Source organism: Nuphar pumila, chromosome 13 (assembly GCF_984573655.1).
Source record: "Nuphar pumila chromosome 13, dmNupPumi1.hap1.1, whole genome shotgun sequence".
NCBI classification, from domain to species: Eukaryota; Viridiplantae; Streptophyta; class Magnoliopsida; order Nymphaeales; family Nymphaeaceae; genus Nuphar; species Nuphar pumila.
Window position 1 is genome coordinate 24,340,612 of NC_143261.1, and position 22,494 is coordinate 24,363,105.

General features: G+C 34.5%; 1 protein-coding gene and 2 non-coding genes across 4 annotated transcripts in view; all 3 read left to right on the forward strand.

Moving 5' to 3' along the window:
• XRN3 (5'-3' exoribonuclease 3) overlaps positions 1-1,303 on the forward strand; it is a 30,949-nt gene extending 29,646 nt beyond the window's left edge. For both annotated transcript variants that reach the window (XM_089984059.1, XM_089984060.1), the window contains exons 22-23: positions 290-369; positions 441-1,303. In XM_089984059.1, coding sequence (XP_089840185.1) covers positions 290-369; positions 441-1,065 — 705 coding nt within the window. In that variant the 3' untranslated portion in view covers positions 1,066-1,303. The remainder of the gene's footprint in view (positions 1-289; positions 370-440) is intronic.
• Positions 1,304-6,379: 5,076 nt separating this feature from the next.
• Positions 6,380-6,452, forward strand: TRNAK-CUU (transfer RNA lysine (anticodon CUU)). Its single transcript has one exon. It is a non-coding gene; the product is annotated as a tRNA-Lys (tRNA).
• An 85-nt stretch (positions 6,453-6,537) lies between these two features.
• TRNAN-GUU (transfer RNA asparagine (anticodon GUU)) lies at positions 6,538-6,611 on the forward strand. The gene has a single exon. It is a non-coding gene; the product is annotated as a tRNA-Asn (tRNA).
• The last annotated feature ends 15,883 nt before the right edge of the window (positions 6,612-22,494 follow it).

A 22,494-nucleotide genomic window follows, 5' to 3' on the forward strand; every position in this document is an offset into this window, starting at 1 on the left:
AGAAATCTCCAGTCTTTCTTCATGGGGAAGTCTTTGTTATGCTTGAGTTGGGAACGTTTGAAGTCACCTGTATTTCTGTGGGTTGGAATTCCGGGTGTAAATTGATGCTGTGCTCAGCTAGTAGCTTCTAAAACTCCAGTCTCGACAATGTTTTTTTGTTTGACGGACTTTCAACGTACCACACTTGCAGTCCAGTCCATGCATGAATAGGTTTTGTGCTGAACATCCAATTTGCATGCAACCTGTATCATTTTAAACTCTATTTTCACTTTGCTCTTATGACATTCAGACTGTCACAATGGGGGATGTTCGGCCAGCGCCTGTACTTTGGCATGAAGATAATCGCAAGAAGCCATGGGAGAATGCAAGGTATGCATTTACTGGTGTAATGCTTGTCAAATGGTTCCAAACCGGAATTAATCCTCTTGACTCTGTTTCAGGCAGAATCCTCCTGGAACCATTTCTGGAAAACAGCTTGGAGAAGCAGCTCATCGGCTTGTGGTCAACAGCTTACAGTTGAAAGCTAACCGTCATGGATCTGAGCCGGTGCACATGCATTATGATAATGGTGGTTTAGTCGGTATTTCTTCTTCTCCATACCAAAATGGCAGATATCATAATCAACACCAAAGGCCACCAAGGGAGTACAATCGCGAAGAAAGATTTGTACCATCTGCTGCCCAAAGGCATCCAAACCATGCTTATGGGCAGGGTTATGCTAATCCATCGCAAGGATACGTACAGGAACAATGGCAGGTTCAGCCATACCATACTTCATATCACAATGGTGGGGTACCACCAGTTCCTTATGGTGCCGTGCCTGCACAGAGACCATTTGCTCCACAGTATGCACCACCTCAAGGATATGGGGGCTATGGAAATTATGGATCAAGCGCAGCAGCACCACCAACTCAATGGGGACGTTATGGAGAGCCCCCAGTTCGAGGTTCTTCTCCACACCAAGCAGGCTCTAGCAGAGGCTATGCCAACTCGCGACCTACATCTAACAGGTACTCATCTTTAGATAGGAGTGGTAATGGTAGACCTCCATATGGCCGCTACTAGTCTTCGTATGACAGCGGATATGGAGTTCCTGCAGAGTTCAGAAAGGGATTTCTGTAACATTAGATATTGTATGATAAACCAATCTGGGCGGTTTCATTTTTCTTATGCATACTATGTATTCTTTTATTAGATTAATTCTAGAAATAGATGATCAGAGCCTAATCCAGGCTTTTCTGTTTGATTATGCTTGGTCCTAGGAGGCCATTGTATAATATGAACATGGAAAGTTGCCATTTCCCTTCTTTTCTCTTGGAAGTTATCAAACATGATAAATGAAACGAACGAAAAAGTAGTATTCATCATGCCATGTGCCCATCTTGGATTTTTGGTCTGCACAAGAAACTCTACTTGAAGAGCTTTGTGTTGCAAACCCGGGGCAGAGGGCGGCCTGGGCATTCATACCACTAAAGAGACCAACATAGCGGCTCTTACTAAATTGCCGTGGACGTTATGCCAACAAGTTACTTCTTGGACTTCGCTAGTCAAGTGTAATGGGTTTCTACGAAAAGCAACATCATATCCTATTGGTTTAAGGGCATTTGTACTGGAGCCTTGGCATTGAAGGACAAGGTCAGTTGGGTTGTTGGCAAAAGAAAAATTATTGAATTTTGGTTTAATCTATGGTCCTTTGATTCTACAATTGTCAAACTTTCAGTGGGTATGGTACCACACTCTTCGTAACATCCAGCTCTCAACGAGGTCATAGACAAACTCTCTCACCCCAAGATCCATATGTGAGATAAAAATGTAATAGTGACAACCTTGGAAAGAATATAACATTAAATGGTTGTCGACAAAAGAATACTCCATGACAAGTGCTTGGGAATTTATAATATAAAAAAAACTTAAAAGATAAAATATTCAACGAGGTTTATAACAACAAAGCCTTTTTAAGAACCACAATTACCTTATTATGCAAGGAAAGTTGCGCAAAAGTTGAGGTTCCAAATGCCAAGTAGGTTTAAACCATGTAAAAAGGAAGAAAAAACAGTTACTTATTTTAAAGGTATCCTTGTGCGACTCACATGAAAATCAGTATCCAACTTGTTTGAGAGGAGTTGAAAACCATGCGCCAGTGTAATGGACGATTTGGTCAGGTGAACAGGTGGAAAATTCAAGGAAAAGGATGTTCAAACACCTTAGGATATAACTTATTACGTGGTGATATCAATGATATGGAGGAAAAGAAATGAAGAAATTTACGAAGGGGTTGCCAAAACCTTACATTAAGTAACTATGGAAGTGATTCAAAGAGTGCTGGAGCAAGTGATTTTCATCATAATTACTGAGAACACTCATGACAACTTGATGGAGGCACCTATGATACATGGGATACACGGTCTGTATTATAAAAGGTTATATAGTGGAAGAAAGGTGTTTGTCTTATGAAAAAGAGTTGAAGGATAGAGAATGATCAGCATAGTTAAAAATCCTAAAGAATGCGAGAGTGAAAAAAAAAAGTCATCACAAAAACAAGCCAAATGAACGTCTATTACAAGCTTCAGAAGGTAGGGATCTAAAAGGACAGTTGTCTATAGAGCTGTTACATACTTTGTACAGTTTTGATAGTATTAATATTAGTTATAGTTACTGTAAAACTCAATTTTTGGTTAAAAACCTAACACAGTTGAAGAGAAGGGGGAATGACCAAGACTTGAAAGATCGCTCCCTTACACCCATTGACAGAAGGGTGAATTTTTATATACAAAACATTACATGTTTTACATCAATAAACAGGTAGGGGTATGCCTAATCCCAGCTCAACTATAAAAAAAAACATTGTGAAGATCATGAACTTCAAGCCACAAAATTGAGAAAAAAGAAGGGGATATGAGTTCTTTTGTTGATGGAAATTCTTCAGATTTCCAACATTTGAATATGAATTTGTTACTGACAAGTAAAACTTCAGTTATTGCATGCATTTTCAAGTTTTAGTAAAAGTAGAGCTTTAGAGAGCGTCGAGAACTGCTCCCTGGGGTATTTTCAACATTCAAGCTAGCTATAAGCTGCTAGTTGGTGGGGAAGATAGTAAAATATATTCTGAAAAGATCATGAAAATAGATATTCTAGGTTATGTCAAGATGCCATATTTAAGAAAATAATCGTTGCAATCAAATTGTTCTATGCAAAAAAGATACTAAATGAAGTTAATGCATCTATATGGGCTGATATACTTGAAAATGCATTCATGGTGTGGACTCCTGCAGAATAAAATTTGGTATTAAGTAAATCTGTTCACCACATCCATATAGTCTTAGAAATATTTCTACAAACTTATCAACACTTAGCGTAGACTTCAAGATAATAAAAAAGTTCTAGTGTCATCTTTAAGGCATCTAATAGACTAATAGTGCAAACTGGGTCTTAACACATACTATGATTTGCTTTTAACTTTCATGAAAATCATCAGCAATTCCGAACTAGTATTCACTAGAAACCAATCAACCATGTTTCCACCACATCCATATAGTCTTAAAAATATTCCTACAAATCCATGATAGTGGTACTCAACACCCTGGTTGGACTTACATACCCATTTTTATTAGATATTGGTGTCCATTACTTTCCTGACCCATATTTTGATCCATTCTCAAATCTTAAATTGGTTTTGATTTCCGATGTAAGCCTACTAGGGATGAAACGGGTTGGATACTGGCAATACGGCTGATGAATGAACCAAACTGCTCATAACCCAGCTTGGCTTGACTTGTCAATGAGGCTCATGAACTAAGATTATATTAAGCAACATTGAACTATGTTTAACAAGCCAGGCTTGAATAGGGTTCTGCTTGGCAACTTCAGCTCGAATAGTCTTAATTTGTGTGTGTGTGTGTGTGTGTGTGTGTGTATGTGTGTGTGTGTGTGTGTGTTCGGTTTGGTAGTGTGTGGGGGGTGGGAAGAGGGGAGAGTGGGGCTTTGTCCTCAAGGACATGGATCCACCCTAACTGAACTCAAACTCAAAGATTAGGAACTCTATTGAAAAAGACTCTTCTAGATGAAAGGTATTCAAATGACACCGCCTCCCTCCAATAGGCTCACATCTATGTAATAGAATCCAATTTACAGATCAAGTCATATAATTGCTTCAATTTTCAATGATCCTATTAAACCATTAGTTCCTTTAATTATTAGCCACAGCAATGAAGTTAATTAAATTAGTATGCCGATATATATGACATGTTTTTATCATATAGTTTACAAGACACAAGGGCGACATGTCAGCCACATACAAAGGTCAATTACTCAGTATTATATGGTTTAGATGGGAACTGCTAGTTGTTCAGAAATAGGGAAAGGAAGATAATTATAAAGGATTCAACAGTGATGTCCAAAAATTTTCCATTGTTAATATATTTGTCAAAGAATTAAACTCTTGTATTAATATCCTAAATCTCCAATGTCAAGTAGATCTCAGTAAGGAACTAGAGGTTACCCTCGAAATCTTCTTTAATATAATTCCTTGTATGTATTTATCTCAGCCCTCCTTCCATATTGATATAACACATGGGTCCTAAGCATCCAGAGTAGTTCACCTCTTTTTTATGATCCTTGGCATCTATTTGATTCTTCGAACCTCCAACAAATGCATGTAGCCGTTCTGAAGATATAATATGTTTGTATCTAGATCATTCATACAGGGTTCCCTACTATAAATTTCTAATGGGGCCATCTGCTTAAATAAAAGAGATTTGGAAGGGAGGTGGCAAAACAAACTCCATCATATTCAATAAACTAAATATCCAATAGATCAAGGGTTACTGAATAATAACAGGGTAGTTAACTTAAGCTAGTGGTTGACCTCATGTTAGGCAATTTTTTCATTATAGATGCCAATTTCATGAGAATCAGTTGAGTTTTAGTGTCTTGCCATCTTTCCTTCACCTAGACACATAGTACGTGCAAGGGTTTATTTATTCACTGCGTTTTTAAGCATGACATATAACTGGTCCTAACAAAATGCTATGTTTTGGAATCACTCTGGAACATAACCAACTAAACCAAGTTCAAGAACTCCTTTCTCCACCAGTGGTAAAATAAATGAACTTGAACATGTTTTATAGGGTGCCAACTGTTAGGAAAGTTTTAAAATTGATGATTTCTTTCCACCAAAAGTGTTTTAAAAAGTTTTGTCTCATATCTAAGAGAAATCAGTTTTTCTAGTGGTTTAAATACAGACTTTGTTCTCTATTCTTTACTTTGGTAAGCCTTGTGCGTTTGAGGCGCAATGTGGCGTTTTGATGGCGCACTTTGCGCTTGAGGCGCAAATATCCGTTTTGATTTTTCGGTTTTGAGATATCTGGCCGTTTGAAAAGTTTTAATATCATTTATATTGAGGTTAAGGCGCTTTGTGACTGTTGGACGGTTTTGGAGGCCTTTGATTAACAGTCAAAGGTGGGTGACCGTTCAGGTACATTTTCGTTCTATTTTCAAACCGTCAGATTTATGGCCATTAATCTCATTTATCGCAAAAGGTTTTGGCCTCTCTAAAAGTCTATAAATTCTTCTATTTTCGTCTTTTGAAAATGATCAGAATCTTTGACTCTCCAGTTTTCTCCTTTCTTTCTTCTCGGTTTGGCTTGCAGAGTTCATGTGTGGGAGAGGTCATCTGTTATTGCGAAGCAGTGTCTCTCTTGAGGTTCAAGCCTAGTTGTATCCTGGGAACTCAGTCGTAACAAAACCCTTTTTCGCATCTTCGGAATTTCCGGAGTGGGGCGATTGAAGTTCTAAAGATAACGATCTTAAAAACGTGCCTCTAGGCTTGAAATCTCTTTTCAGAAATCCAATTTTCACCAGGTTGGTATAACATCAACTATACACTTTAATGGGAAATCATAAGGTTTTTATGCTTTGCCAGTTTGATTTGCGTTACCGGAATCGATGGTCTAAGCTTTGAATCATGCTGCATCTGTGTGCACCCAACAACATGTGGGCTTTGTAGGAACAATCCACACAGTTGATATCCCAAAACTGGCAGTGGGGGACATTCAAGACGAACTAATTTTGGCAAATCAGAAGGAAGCACATGATATGAATATGAACTTTAGTTGCACAATCAGAAAGCATGATGGAAGGAAAATGCGAACACGCCCAATAGTCCTTCCTCAAAGTTTTCTGCTCACTAATCAAAGGTATTTGCTACTACTAACCTTGCTCTAAATTAAACATGGTTGAAAAAAACATTGTTCCGAACGTGAGAATAAATATCACCCAGGTTTTGAACATTTAGGGATATTACGCGCAATAATTGATACAGCGATACTTTGTACTGTATTATAAGATATTATTCTTTATGTGAATCCAATAATATCAAAAAGCCCGTCTAGCTCAGTTGGTAGAGCGCAAGGCTCTTAACCTTGTGGTCGTGGGTTCGAGCCCCACGGTGGGCGATTCTGTGTACTTTTTTTGTTTTTTTTAATAGCACGAAAATGAAAAAGGAACTTTATAATAATGCTCGATCACACTGTCAATATAGCTGGAATAGCTCAGTTGGTTAGAGCGTGTGGCTGTTAACCACAAGGTCGGAGGTTCAAGCCCTCCTTCTAGCGTATAAAAGTTTTGTATCCCAATGATTTTAACTGTTTTGCATATTTTTATATTTAAATGCTATGTGATTAGACATGCGATATTTTCCCAAATCTATATTGTTTGAACGTCACCAGTTTCTTCTATTGCCAAATAAAAACCGGGAACAAGATTTGTGAGTATTGTTCGAAACTATTTCACCGGGAACACGATTTATGAGTATTGTGCGAAACTGTTTCAAACATATCACCAATATTTCAAAAATATCATGATGCTATTATAATATTTTCAATTGTTCGTACCTTACTGATAAAATCGTGATATTTTAAAAATAGCTTCCAGCCATTTTCTTAAAATCGCGATAAATCGTGATGTACATAAACCGTTAGCTCAATCAAATAACATATTCTATTGCCTTTATTTCGAAAATATCAAATTTTACATCAATATTGCAATAAAAAGAGTTTTTTTTATGTTATCTATATTTTTATATTTTTAATACGGCTTTATTCTTAATATATATATATATTATTTTTGTATTTAAGCATTATATAATGAGATTTATGTGATATTTTTCCAAAATTTTTTTTTTTTTAGTCTCAGCGGCTTTTCCCAGTGCCAAGAAAAACCCGATAACAAGATTTGTGAGTTTGGTGTGAAGCCATGCCACAAATATCACCAATATTTTTCAAAATATCATGACTTTATCGTGATATTTTCAAATCCCCATACAATGCAAACAAGATCATGAATATCATGTTTTTTTTTTAAATCTCAACATTAACACAACGAAAAGAGATCGGTTTTATTATTATTTGAGTTTTTCAAGAACTTGTGGGATTTTCCCATGCCGACATCTTGGGGAGAGACTCTGTCCACAAATTGAAGGGTCCCCATCAAGTCTAGGATAAGGCTTGACCTTAGCACCCCTCCCAACTGAACTTTGTGCCCCAGCCATTTGTGAGAACATGCCTAGTGACTTAGGGTTGGGGATGACCCTATCCATCCCTAGAGTTTGGTAACATATGATCGTTGCACCAAGTATCACTAGGAGAAAAAAAAGAAAAAGATTTTGGTAAACTAGGAGCCCTAGGATCTTGCTACTACCAACCAAAGAATAAAAGAAGACAAAGACCCAAGAATAAAAGGAAGAGTCTGGTCTTAGCTTGGCAACCCTAAAATTTTCAAGACCATGGCTTGGGGGGCCCCACCAGACAGTTGGAGCTAATGAGGATTGAAATAATAGTCTACATCTCCATTCATTTTCAAGAGACCTTTCTTCTTCTTCTTGCTACGTCATATTTTGATGTTTTACCTAACACCAAGATTCAAGATGCAATCAACTTGTACCAAGATCCAATTTGTTAATGTGGCCACTTGACCCGTAGGTCCCACCAGAGAAAGCATGTACGCCACCATACGCCAATGTCTTGCACAGTTGCACTTAATGTAGCTTCAAGACAAAGACCATTTAGCGAGACCCACACGCTTTTGGTACCTTTCTTAGTTAAAGATGCCCTATAGATCCGTGGGATAACATACTTTTAACCATAGTCACAAAAATCTAGATTTCAGGATTTTCTCTGCAATGAATAATCTCGTGTTATTTAAAAAAAAAACTTTTTTGGGGAAATTTTTTTTGCAGTTAAAATTTGAAAATATACACAAAAAATAATGAAAATTTTAAAAATTTTAAAAATATAAATAAATATAGAAATGTCAATAATGAAATAATATCATGATAAAATCCTGATTTCTTCAAAATAGGCAATATTTTAAAAAATATAATGGTTTTTTAGGATTATATTAGGTTTTTAGAATGCATAGATAAAGTCGTTATGTTTTAAAAATATTGTAAGTATTTGTTACTATTTTTTATGGATAATCCAAAGGAGCCCCCGCAACCCCGCCAACAAAAACAAAATCATCAACTGCACATATGGTTGGTAAAACCCTTGAGGTCCCCCTGCTCACTGAGGAGTATGTTACTGTGTTTTTTAAAGGCATGGTTACAATAAACTAAAACAAGAATAGATAGTCCAATTAAAAGATATATTTAAGATATATAAGTATAAATGAATGACTTTTTTTTACTCAAAGAAACTGCTCTAGGATCAAAGTGTTAGAAATTTTGTATGGGCCCACATATGTAATTGATCACACATTATAAATTGTCTAAGAAAAGGCCATATAAAGTGATCTTATATGGTTGGGTCACATGACATCTTATAGAGTATGGTTATAATAATATGTAGATACATCATGTGCCCTCATATGTTAATTTCTGATTTTATGATGGGCTAAATTGAAAAGAAGACTATATGGTGATTACAATTAAGTTATGGTTACCAAAACCACATATAGTGGTTATTCTTTTTTTTCTCCCCATCAAGAAAGAAAATTGTCCCTCTCTCATTAGGTTTAAAGAAGAAGAAAATACCACCTATAAAGGTTTTGGAAGATCTAACCCATAAAGATCTATCGGTACAACAATGGATTCGGGTACGCTTTCGCATTATGTTTTATTTGTTTATTTATGATATTTTCAATGATTTAGCATGAACAAATTTAGAGATCAAGAAATATGATTTCTCTAATCAGGAATCCAACAATTGATATCAGAGCCTCTTGTTCTTGCTAAATTGTTAAAATATTTGTTTTTGCCATTATTTCTATTAAAAATATACATATAACACTCTTCCTTAAACTTGACAAAGAAAGTTATCCTAAAAGTTTGGAAATACAAAACGAATCTTGGAAAGAAGTCCAAGTCTTTAAGAAAAATCTTCATCTTTATGGCATCTCAATTTTTTTTTACAAATATAAGTCATTAAAATGCCTTTATTGGTGATCATCCCCAAGCACCTTCATTGGTTATCTCCATGATATATCGAAGGTATCATATCTTAAAGATCCTGAAAAGAAAAAATAAACCAAAAGAAGACTCTAAGTACACAAAAACAATATTATAGCCCAAGAGTTGGAAAACAATATATTGTAAAGCAAGAATAAAATGGTTTGAACAAAATAGTAACAACTTTTCGAATCATTAGATTTAAGGACAAGAGGAGCATCCCTCAAAGATCATAATCAACTTATTTTTCAAGTAAGCATAACATTGATTATAAGAAGATTTGATTATTTAAATGACATATGATTCATTAAGAAGAGATAAACAATTATGCATAAAAGTGAAATGGTGGTCTTCCAAAAAGCATATGAATCTCTCAAAAGAGTGTCTATTATAAACACTTCAAACAAATCCCATAAAATAATATAAATGAAAGAATATGATAAAATAATGAATCTTTATTTATCACAAAAAAACACTTAAGAAGCATTTCAATCAAGCACCATGTGAAAATGTCTTCAAATAAAAGAGAATCAAGTTCAAAAAATGACTTTAATGTGAAAATATCTTCAATAAGATCAAGTCCAGATGACTTGATCAACCTATAAGAATCACAAAGAGGCTAAGTGCACAAAGGCACAATGAAATACTCATAAAGGAGTACAAATGCACAAAGGCATGAAAAAATCTTTATTTAGAGAACTCAAAATCTTTAGAAAGAGCTAATTAATCTTTATGCATGCAATTATGTGAACCTTGCACATGAAACAACAATGAAAAGATAACATTTTTTATTAATAAAAGATAAGTTAATTAAATTTATGCACACCACAATGTGGACATGATAATCAATTAAAAATATAATTCACTCACCCATCCTAGAGTGATTTTAAGTATAGAGGGCCAAATATACACGTACACACACACATATATACACATATATATGTTATCAATGAAATGCATGAGTTTTATCGATAAATAATTTTTCATACAATGAAGAAAAAATGAAATTTGTAAATCAACATCAATTTATGAAAAATTATATTATCACAAATATCAAGGAGTGATATTTTGCAAACTTTAATAATGCAATGCAAGATGCATGAAATTATTTCAATCAATCATTTTGCATAGAAGGGAAGATGAGTTAGACAATTTTAAATAGATTAAAAAAATTTCAAATATTTGAATAAGTAAACTAGAGCATCGATTTAACCACTACAAGCAATCACCTCCTAGTCCTCCAAACCTTAAATATCAAGTGTATTAGCGACTGAACCAAAAGCATAAACAACATGTCACTAAAGGGCCAAAGACACAAACGAAGGTGTGTAAAAACACTTCTTGTCTATATATAATAACACTTGAAATGATTGTATCTGCGACTAGAATAAGAGCATAAAGCCAACAATGAGCTAAAAATTACACACGAAAGTGTGAATAAATATCTCTTGTTTACATATAATGACACTCAAAATCAAGTGTATGTATGCGATACATACTAAGCAAATTCTTTCTTTGAATCCAAACTTTGAGTGACATACTTTTTGAGGTGACCACCATGATGATGCAACACATGAGCTATTCTTGTAGAGGCCAAGCTCTGATACCATGTAAGAAAATAAGCAGAAGTGTAACTCAAGAATGCACAAGCATTCACAAAGTTCAACAATGGACAAACACTACAACATTCAAACAAAAAATCCATAAATGGACAATATGAAAGCCTAAAAAGGCTAAACAAGCATAAAAAATAATAAAATAGTTATTGGAATGAGCCTTCAAAGATATACAAATACAAGTGGGAATGATCCCGATTTATACAACAAAAGAACAAAAGGAAGAGCCAGTGGGGGCTCCCCATAGAGACGCTGGGAGCCCCCAACACTCACATTTGTGATTGTTGGGGGTCCCAATGACTCTATGTGGGACCCACAATGCATGTTCAAAAAGGGTATTAAAAAGAAAATTTATAAAATATAAACTAACCTAATTAATAAATAGTTGTTTCTATAAAATAACTATGTAAAAAGATAAAAATACTCTTATTGGGTATTACAAAAGAATTATATATATATATATATATATATATATATATATATATATATATATATATATATATATATATATATATATATATATATATATATATATATATATAATCAGTTTCTTTGTTGGGTTGCCAAAATCTCATCGTATTCGTTTTTTCCCTTTTGACCACCGACAATAAGGATCATTAATAATAAAAAAATAATTTATTTTTGCCGCAGTCGACGGTGTAAGATGGGGTTTTGCTGAAACTGGTGACCAACCGTGGGGTGGAACGCCCTTCTGGTGGCATAGGCCACCAGATGACATCGGGCGATTTGTCGGATGTCGTCCAGGCTTTTGGCACATGCACCGTTGGGTGCCTGCATGTATAACGAGGAGGAGGGGAGGACTAGATGGTTCAGGTCGGCTGCGCCTGGACGAAGGGAGGGTCGATCTGGCCCTTCTACTAAAGTTTTGGATGGAGGAGGGGCTGATTGGCCGTTCCATTGTTTTCAGAAAACCAGGGGGTGCCGTTAGGTGCCTCCGGCTGGTCACCCTCGCTGAACATTGACTGGTGCCCGATGACGATGGCTGGGGCTTTCGATTCGCCCCAACCACCGTCGGGTGATCAGGTACCGACACCTGGTGACCAGCGATTGGGGTTTTTGGTTCGCCCCAGTCACCGCACCGTGTCTGGGATGCGGTGCACGACCAACCGGGCTCGATCCCCATTCGATTTACAGGGACCGACCCGGGTTTGTTGTCGTCTAACCCGCAGGTTGGGTCTGGCTTGACTCGACCCGATGGGCCAAACCTCGATGCATGACTATGGACTTAACAAAAAAGGGGGAACTTTTTTTTTTTAAGATTTTTTTTTGGTCCATGCCATTAAGTATGCATTTTGGGTCCCCTTTTGAGGGTTGAATTCATATATATTTTTGGCCCTATTTGGATTATGACTTTGTTTTCTTTTTGTTCATATGCATGTAATCACATATTAAATTTGAATTATGGTATTCTTTTCGAAATAAGAGTCTGATAATCTAAAATGAGTTGATTGAAACATGTTACTAAAGTAACATCTCTTATGAAGATTGACTTGTTTAGAATATTAAAACATTTATATATTTGAGGGTCATGCGAATAGTGATCGACTCAAAAGAAGATTACTATTTGGCCAAACTCAAATATACTTTCAGTAATAAATATAGAATGATTATCAAGTTTTTTATGTGAACAATGAGTCGGTCTAAAGAAAGACTTGTTGTTTGACAAGATTAATTCTCCATATTTGATTATTGTGATAAGAGTACTACTTACAAGTTGACATTTCTGTCTAAAGACTAAATGTCAATGTTGTACTGGGTATCTTGACCACAGTTTAAATATGTTTATTAATGTTAATGTATATAAATATGTATATTAATTGTGAGTACGTTGGGGTTTGTTTTGTTTTTTATTCAATTAGTTCTTCTGCTTCTACAATATCTGCAAATATCAATTCAATTCCTGTTTTGAATGGCTCAAACTTAAAAAACTGAAAAGACAACGTTATGATTGTTCTTGGGTGTATGGATTTGGACCTTGCACTTCAAGAGGATCAGCCCACTGCTCTTATAGATAGAAGTTCCACTGAGGATAAAAGGAACTATGAGAAGTGAAATCAATCCAATCGCATGAGTCTTATGATCATAAAATGTGCAATTCCGAAAACCTTTAGGGGTGCTATGTCTAAAGAGGTTAATGCCAAAAAGTTTCTTAAAGAAATTAAAAAATGTTTTGCTAAAAATAAAAAGGCTGAGACAAGCACTCTCCTTTCGAGTCTTATTTCAATTAGGTACAAAGGTAAAGGGAACATAAGGGAGTACATTATGAAAATGTCTCATCTTGCTTCAAAACTAAAGGCACTAAAGTTAGAGTTGTCTGAGGACTTACTCGTGCATTTAGTTCTGACATCTCTTCCTGCACAATATAATCAATTTAAGGTCAGTTATAACTGCCAAAACGATAAATGGATTCTAAATAAGCTCATTTTATATTATGTACAAGAAGAATAAAGAATGAAACAATAAAAGACAAAAAGTGCTCACTTGGCGGTTACCTCTAAAGATAAATTTAAGAAAAGAAAAGAGGATAAGGAAGCTGCAGTGGACACTCCATCGCAAAAGAAACATCAGGATGCAAAGTCAGTTAATTTTTTTGCAAGAGCAAGGGTCACATGAAGAAGGATTGTACCAAATATCATGCTTTGCGTGAAAACAAAGGTACTCTCCTTACTTTGGTTTGTTTTGAGGTTAATTTAACTTCTACATTCAAGCATACTTGGCGGATGGATTCTAGTGCTACCACTCACATAAGTGTGTCTATGTAAGGTTGCCTAAGTTGCAGAACGTCAATTGATGCTGAAAGATTCATCTATGTGGGCGATGACAAATCAGTTCAAGTTGAGACAATATGGACTTTTAGGTTATTATTAAAGACTGATTGTTATTTAGATTTGAAAGAAACATACATTGTACTGTCATTTAAATAAAATTTGGTTTCTATTTTCGTATTAGACAAATGTGGTTATTCTTGCTTATTTGGAAATAGTCAGTTTAAGTTATTTCTTAATTCAAATCTTATTGAAACTAGTTTTTTATATGTGGTCGATAACCTATATTTACTTAATATTGTTGCCTTATATCATGAAACCTTGCATTCAAGTTCACATGATACAAAACGAAAATTAGCCAATGAAAATTCTATTTTATTATGGCACAAACACTTAGGTCACATTTCTAAACAAAGAATTGAAAGGCTTGTGACAAGTAAAATTCTTGATTCTCTTGATTTCACTGACTTTGAGGTTTGTGTTGAGTGCATAAAAGAGAAACAAACAAACATAAGAAAAATAGGTGTCGACAAAAGAACAAACATCTTAGAACTTATTCATATGGATATTTGTGGGTCATTCCCTACTGCTTCTTAGAATGGTCAACAATATTTTATTACGTTCATAGATGATTATTCACATTATGGGTACTTATATTTGATTCATGAAAAGTCCCAATCACTAGATTTGTTTAAATCATTTAAGGTTGAAGTTGAAACTCAACTAAGCAAAATGATTAAAGTCGTCAATTCAACTATGGTAGATATGGTGAATACTATGGTAGATATGATGGATCAGGTGAATAATGTCTAGGGCCATTTGCTAAATTCTTAGAAGAATGCAATATTATCCCACAGTACACTATGCTAAGCATTTCTAGCATGAATGGTGTTGCTGAAAGACGAAACATGATCTTAAAGGGTATGGTAAGGAGTATGATTTATCGTTCTACTTTATCAGAATCCCTCTGTGGAGAGGCACTAAAGACTGCAGCTTATGTATTGAATAGAGTACCAACTAAAGTTGTAACCAAAACCCCATATGAAATGTGGACAGACAAAATGCTTAGTATAAATCATTTTCATATTTGGGGATGTTCAACTGCGGCAAGGCCACATAGGTCACATGAAAAAAATTAGACTCAAGAACGGTTCACTGCTATTTTGTTAGATATTCTAAAATATCTAGGAGTTATAAATTTTATGACCCTGTTAATAAGTCCTTGTTTTAGACAAAAATACTTGTTTCTTTGATGATGTTGAGTTTGGGGGAAGTGATAAAGTAAAAGACATTACTTTTGAAGAAGAATCTGTTTCTCTTCCTACAGTTGTTGACAATGATTAGATTTTAATTTTTGATATTGTTCAAACAAATCCACAACAAGGCAATGTTCTAGATCGCCTTATCCAAAATCAGGTTTTTACTCCTTTAGTACAAACTCAACAACCTCAAGAAATACCTCAAATAACTCAAGAACAAGTGCCATTAAGGCAATCCACTAGAGAGATAAGAAGGGCAATTTCAGATGATTATATTATTTTTCTCCAAGAACATGAGGGTGATACTGGCTTAAAGAAAGATAATTTAATCAACTTCTAGCTAGCTATACAGAGTTCTAACTCTCAAAAGTGGATAGATGCCATGCATAAAAAATTTAAATCCATGAAAGACAATGACATATGAGATCTTTTTCCATTACCTGAAGGTGTGAAACCCATTGATTGCAAATGGATATTTAAAACCTAGAGAGATTCAAAGGGTGATGTGGAAAGATATAAGGCGCGTCTTGTTGCAAAAGGGTTTACTCAAAGGGTAGGCATTGACTATACATAGACTTTCTCTTTAGTTTCTACGAAAGACTCTTTTAGAATAATGATGGCACTTGTGGCTCATTTTGATTTGGAGCTGCATCAGATGTAAAGACTGTATTCCTTAATGGTGACATTGATGAGACAATATATATGGTGCAATCAAAATATTTTGTCTCAGGCGATGTAAAGAAAATGGTTTGCAAATTAAAGAAATCCATCTATGAACTTAGGCAGGCTTTCCGTCAACGATATCATAAATTTCATCAAGTTGTCCTCTCATTTTTTTGAGATGAATGTGGTTGATGAATGCATATACCATAAATTCAATGGAAGTAAATTCATTTTTCTGGTTTTATATGTTGATGACATACTACTTGTCAGTAATGATATAGGCTTATTGCATGAAACTAAGAAATTTTGGACAAAGAAATATGAAATAAAAGATCTTAGTGATACCTCTTTTATATTAAGAATTCAGATACAGCGAGATCATTTTCGAAGTATTCTTGGATTATCGTAAAAAAGCTATATTGAAAGGATTCTTAACATATTTGGCATGAAAGATTATAAACCAAGTGACACCCCTTTTGCTAAGGGAGACAAGTTTAGTCTCACTCAATGCCCCAAACACCGGTTTGAATTTAAGGATATAGAAAAGATTTCCTATGTATTTGTTGTAGGGAATCTTATGTATGCTCAAGTGTGTACACATTCGGATATAACATACATTGTTAGGATGTTAGGCAGATATCTCAATAACATAGGTATGGATCATTGAAAAGCAACCAAACAGGTATGTGGTACTCGCATAGAATAAAGGATTACATGCTCACATACATGAAGTTGAATTAGTTAGAGATCATTGGGTATTCTAATTCTGACTTTGCTGGATGCCAATAGAGTTGCAGATTCACGTCAAGCTATGTTTATCTATTGGCTACGGGAGCTATCTCTTGGAGGAGTGCTAAGCAGACACTCATTGCATCTTCCACCATAGCGGCAAAGTTTGTAGCCTGTTATGAGGCATTCAATCATGAAATATGGTTACACAATCTTTTCACTGGGTTGTGAATTTTGGATAATGTTAAAAGATCATTAAAATTGTTTTATAACAATAATTCAACAGTGCTATATTCCAACAATAATAGGAGCTCATCAAAGTCAAAGCATATAGCCATCAAGTTCCTTGTTTTAAAGAAAGAGTGCAGAATGATCAAATATCTATTAAACATATTGGCACAAACTTCATGATTACAAATCCGCTTACTAAAGGTTTATCACTCAAGGTCTTTCACGAGCATACTGCTCGAATGGGTGTTGTATCATTTAATGATATGCCAGTTTAGTGAGAGTTTATATTCGGATGTTTAGAGATAAAATAAAGTTTCAGTTTATTACTTCAGGATAAGGCTCAGGTTTCAGTTTCATTCTATACGCATTTATGGTAATTTTACTAAAGAATAAGGCATGATCAGTTGGAAATAGGTATGTTCGGATCACATTACATGCAACTTCCATGCTTTACATCCACACTTGATCTATGTCGTTGGTTATGTCAATATACGTGATCATTGATGGGTCTAATTACGATGATTGTAATGAAGATCACATTGGTTCTATGTTGACATGATTAATAGATCAGATTGTTAGAGATGTCATCTGGTAAGACCGTATTTTTGAGCTCATAAGGATATTGTATAATGCGTAATTATATGGTAATATATGTGGCCCAAGTGGAAGATTGTTAGAAATTTTGTGTGAGCTTACATATATAATTGATCACACACTATAAACTGTCTAAGAAAAAACCCATATAAAGTGATCTTATATGGTTGTGTCACATGACATCTTATAGAGTATGGTTATAATAATGTGTGCATACCTCATGTGCCCTCATATGCCAATTTTTTATTTTATGATGAGCTAAATTAGAAAGAAGAGTATAAGGTGGTTACAATTAGGTTATAGTTCTCAAAACCATATATAGTGGTTGTTCTCTTTTGCCTCTCCATCAAGAAAAAAAATTGCCCCTCTCTTATTAGATTTAGAGAAGAAGAAAAGAACACCTATAAAAGTTTTGGAAGATTTAACCCATCAAGATATACCGATGCAACAATGGATTCAGTTACACTTTTGCATTATGTTTTATTTGTTTATTTCTGGTCTTTTCAATGATTTAGCATGAACATATTTAAGGATCATGCATGAAATATGTTTTCCCTAATCAGGAATCCAACATAAAGACTTAGCCGCGTTGGCTTTGCCTGTCGGTCAGTGTCCTGTCAGAGTAAAACTCTAAAGGCTCATCCCCTTGCCCTCGGGGAGTTGCAAAATATTGCATTCGAAGTTCATAATGTTAGAACTTCAACATAGTGTCACAAATTATCCTCATTCTTGGTTTTTTTTTTTTGAAAGGTATCAAGAAAATCTCGGTACATATAAAACTGTAATAAAAAAATGTATGTATAATAAGATAAAATAAGCCATTAAATTCACAATACATGAAAAAGGTGTTATAATGCATTTATCATGATTTTATTAGGAATTTCAAATTTCACGAACTTCTTGTGTTAAAATAACAAGAAATTCAAAATATATGGCTTGTTTAACCAAACGTGCAACTGCAAGCTCAAACAAATTCAAAAAGAGGTTAGTGAGGCACTATTTTTTAATTTAAAAGGATTAAAAGTGTGTAAATTTCAAAGAATAGTTTATAATAAAGTTAGACTATATAAAATACTGAGTGTTAGTTGTAAAAGACAACACAATAGTTTATTTGATTATCAACGGAATAGTTGATACCATTATTTTAAGAACAATGACGACATGTGATACTATGAAAATTTCTTTTTTTTTTTCTTTCCCTCTAATAAGACCAAATATGTATTTATTATTTTATATTTTATGTTCAATCTGTTAGAAATATCATAGGTGCAAAGTTGTATCCACTCAATCTGACTTCATAGATGTATTCAGCATAGTTTATTTGCTAAGGATGTCACAATCAACCTTTTTATTGTTAAAATATGATTTTTTGAGTCGTAAAATTTTTGAAGTTCTTGGAAAGCAAATTTACATGTTGTAAAAGCAAGACTCAAAACTTGTTTACTTAAAAAAAAACAAGTGTAAAAAAGTTTGAAAGCTAGTGGTTTTTACTTAGATTGCATGTACAAACGACTGTATCAAATTTATGTCCAATAAAACTTATAGCAAAATTTACTTAATAATGTGCCTAATGTTATGCAATATAATAATAGCTTACTGGCTCAACCTTGATGACTAATTGACAATCAATATGAAGTTGAAAAAGCCTAGAGCCCTAAATAGCGGTTGCCTTTTTATAAACCAATGTGTTGGAATTGAAGGAGACAAAATAACATTATTGACTATGTGCTTCTATTCCACAAAGAGGTTGCATATAAAATGATGACCAAAGTTTGGGGAGGGAAAAGGGTTAGGCTAAATAAAAGCACAAAAGTGATTAGGTGTCCCCATAACCAAGTGGACGTGCACTATTACAGGAAATAAAAGGTCTCTGACTCCTTTTCTGGATTCTTTGGACCCTCAATCACGGGTCCAAAACTTGGCTAATTATCGCCGACAAGGGCCCTCATCATACCAACCATAACATAAGGTCACTGTCATTCTTTAGTTTTCTCTGGGTTTTATCATTCACTGATTATTAATTAATTAGCTAATTAATTTTGTAATGAGTACAATGAGGGTTACACGTGGTTATATATATATATATATATATATATATATATATATATATATATATATATATATATATATATATATATATATCGCTGATCTACGTGATCAGTGGCAGAAAAAAACACCATTTTTTTTATCAGAAAAGGTCTTTAATTGAAGGCTGAACCGCCGCTAAAGACCAAAAAAGAATGAAGACTCGGATGTGTAGTGCACATTCAAGGATTGGACATTTGATGATATCCTAATGGGCAAGAAACCTCTTAATTTGAACTCATAGAGGGAGGTTGTTTTGATGGACGTGGGAGTTCAAATTACAATGGGAAAACATTTTTGTTACCCTCATGGGAGGTTGTATTTTAGATATTTTTGTTAGGTTACGTTGGGGCCTTTAAAAAAATCATAGTTTAAGGTGTTTTATGTTAGATGTGAACGGTTGGATGCATGTGTTTATCATTGCTAATTCAATATAAAACATGTTTTTGATTAAATGTGTATTTTAAAAAGAAAAAAAAATCAATGGCTGATATTATACTAAAATTTGAAGATAAAATATTTACGCCAACTCAATTCTAAACAAAGTTTGCTTCTTAATAAATAAGCAATGATATACACATCTAGCAATTCAGATCTAACTTAAAACATCTTTGACTAACTTTTGGATGATCCTAACCAGACCTAATGAAAAAAGAGGCAGCATAAAACCAATTCTTATATATATATATATAGGGTTAATCTAAGATTAAACTAATTAGGTTTAACATTAGATAGATTCAATCCTAAGAAAATGACTAAAAATACTATTAAAAGAATAATACTTTTAAAAAAATGAATGGATACTTTTTGGGATTTGCAGGTCGTTTGAACTGGAAGAAGAGAATTAAAAAGTCAAACACATTTTCCAAGTAACTTTATAAATTTTATCAAATTTACTTTTTTGACCTAAAAAGTAACCTAATATTTTTTTAAAAAACGTCAAATTTTAAAAGTATTTTAATCATTTAATATACCATCAAACACTCAAAGTGCTTGATGAAAATCATAAGTTTTTTCTACCATTGTCGCTAAAAGCGGGTTTTCCTCTCAGATATTTAGCTGAGCATTAAAAAAATGCTAAGGGCCAGTTTGGAATCTATAGCTGGGATGAACATTTATGGAGTTTATGCATTTGAAGAAGTGATAGCTGCTAAATCCATGATTCAGTGTAAGTACAAAGGAAAAAGGGCCTCACTTTCCATATTAAATACATAAACACCCATACATACTTTCAGAAGCAGATCAGGTCATGCTGAACATGAGCGTTTTTGCTCCTGCCGACATCGTGGCCCTCTATTTGCACTTTCATCTCTCTCTCTCTCTCTCTCTATATATATATATATATATATATATATATATATATTTGGGTTCATTTGGCTTGAGAGTTTGGTGGTGATATGCATCTTAGACTATGGTTAATATGTATGGTACTTTCTAAAGACATCCTGCCGTATACATCAAAATGCAGGCATCTTTCTTTGAACACGTGAGGTTGCTGTCTTTTTGTCTGCACTTTGCCTCTTTGACCAATTTTTTAAAGGCACACTTGTGCATATGGAGAGGTAGTTGCTAATCGTTGCAATGGATTACTTTTAATTATTTTGGGGAAACTTCTTGGACCAATCACAATTTGGCCTTAAGCATTAGCAAAAAGCAGTAAAATCTGGGCCCCACTAGCACCCGGACATGTGCTGGACTCTAGCAGCTGTTGTAGGCCCTACAAAACCATCCCATTTCCAAAAGACAGCTGGTTATGTTATCCTTCAGGAAGTAGATAGTACCGTAATAGAAATTTTCCAAAAGACAGCTGGTTATGTTATTCTTAGCAAATCCACTAAGTGGAACACTGGTTGGATTTGCAAAAAAAAAAAAGTGTTGAAAATGCCCAATTCATATGGTAGTTCTCATATTATCTAGTGACTCATCTACTTGGTATTCAACGTTAAGAATCTTGTTACGAGGATTTTGTTTGCAAGGAAAAATCTCATAATATCTTTTTAATATCAAGAAAGTATCATTACAAAAATAAAAATAAAAACATGTTAAAATGTTATATTTAGAGAAATTTTTTTATTCTATCAATATTTTTCTTTTTCTAAAATTAATATCTTACTTGAAGCGCCAATATGGGGCCGGGCATTTGGTATGGAAAACTTGCGAATAACTAAAGTTCACGGGATATTACAAGTTTGAAACCCACGGGTGAGTGTCCTTTGGCCCTAGTTGAAGTTTGAGCATGCTCTTGCTAGGCAACGAGATCTAGGGTTTTACAACAATAAACTCTATGAGAAAGACAGTTTTATTTTTAATTATAAAAAAAATATCTTAATTTGACATGGATTTTGATTTTCCAAGAGCATGGGTAGGATGAGAGCAGATCAGGTGATCGGTCAAATCACTTTAAGAAACTGGTTTGACATCTTCACCGTCCATTGATTCATCTCACAAGGACCTCATGATCCTTGTGCATATTGTACACGGTGAGAATGCCAAGTCACTTTCTTAAAAGTAATTTGGCAGATCACCTGATATGCTCTAAGGAGGATTCTGCTGTAAAGCAAGGATTTGGCATGGGACCCATGCCACCCCCATCAATTTCAGAAAATACCTACACACGCAATTTTTTTTTTTAAAGGCAAGCAGTGGTCAGGGAGAGTTAAAAGATCAGGTGCAATATGATAGCACAAAAATTTGTGCCTAACGCACCGGATCACCCTTCATCTTGGAGACACAGCCTGTGATCAGTTGTGGGGCCCAAGATCCGATTGAGGGTGATCAGGTGCTTAATGCATAAATTTTGTAAAATGTGATTGCACCTGATTCATCCTCTTTGTAGACCCCGACCAATTATTATTCAATTTATTAATGAGTTTTGAACCTGCAACGTCCCACCACAAGGAGACGTACATTGACAGGTCACTGCTCCTACCAACCACGAGGAGCCCCCGTTGGTCTGTACACGCTGTTACGGGTGTGTGTTCCATCTCAAACCCATGACTTGGACACTAACACGTGCGGACATTATTTTAATAATGTTAATATTATTTAACATTATTTCAATAAAAATAGTTTTTATTAAAATATTAAAA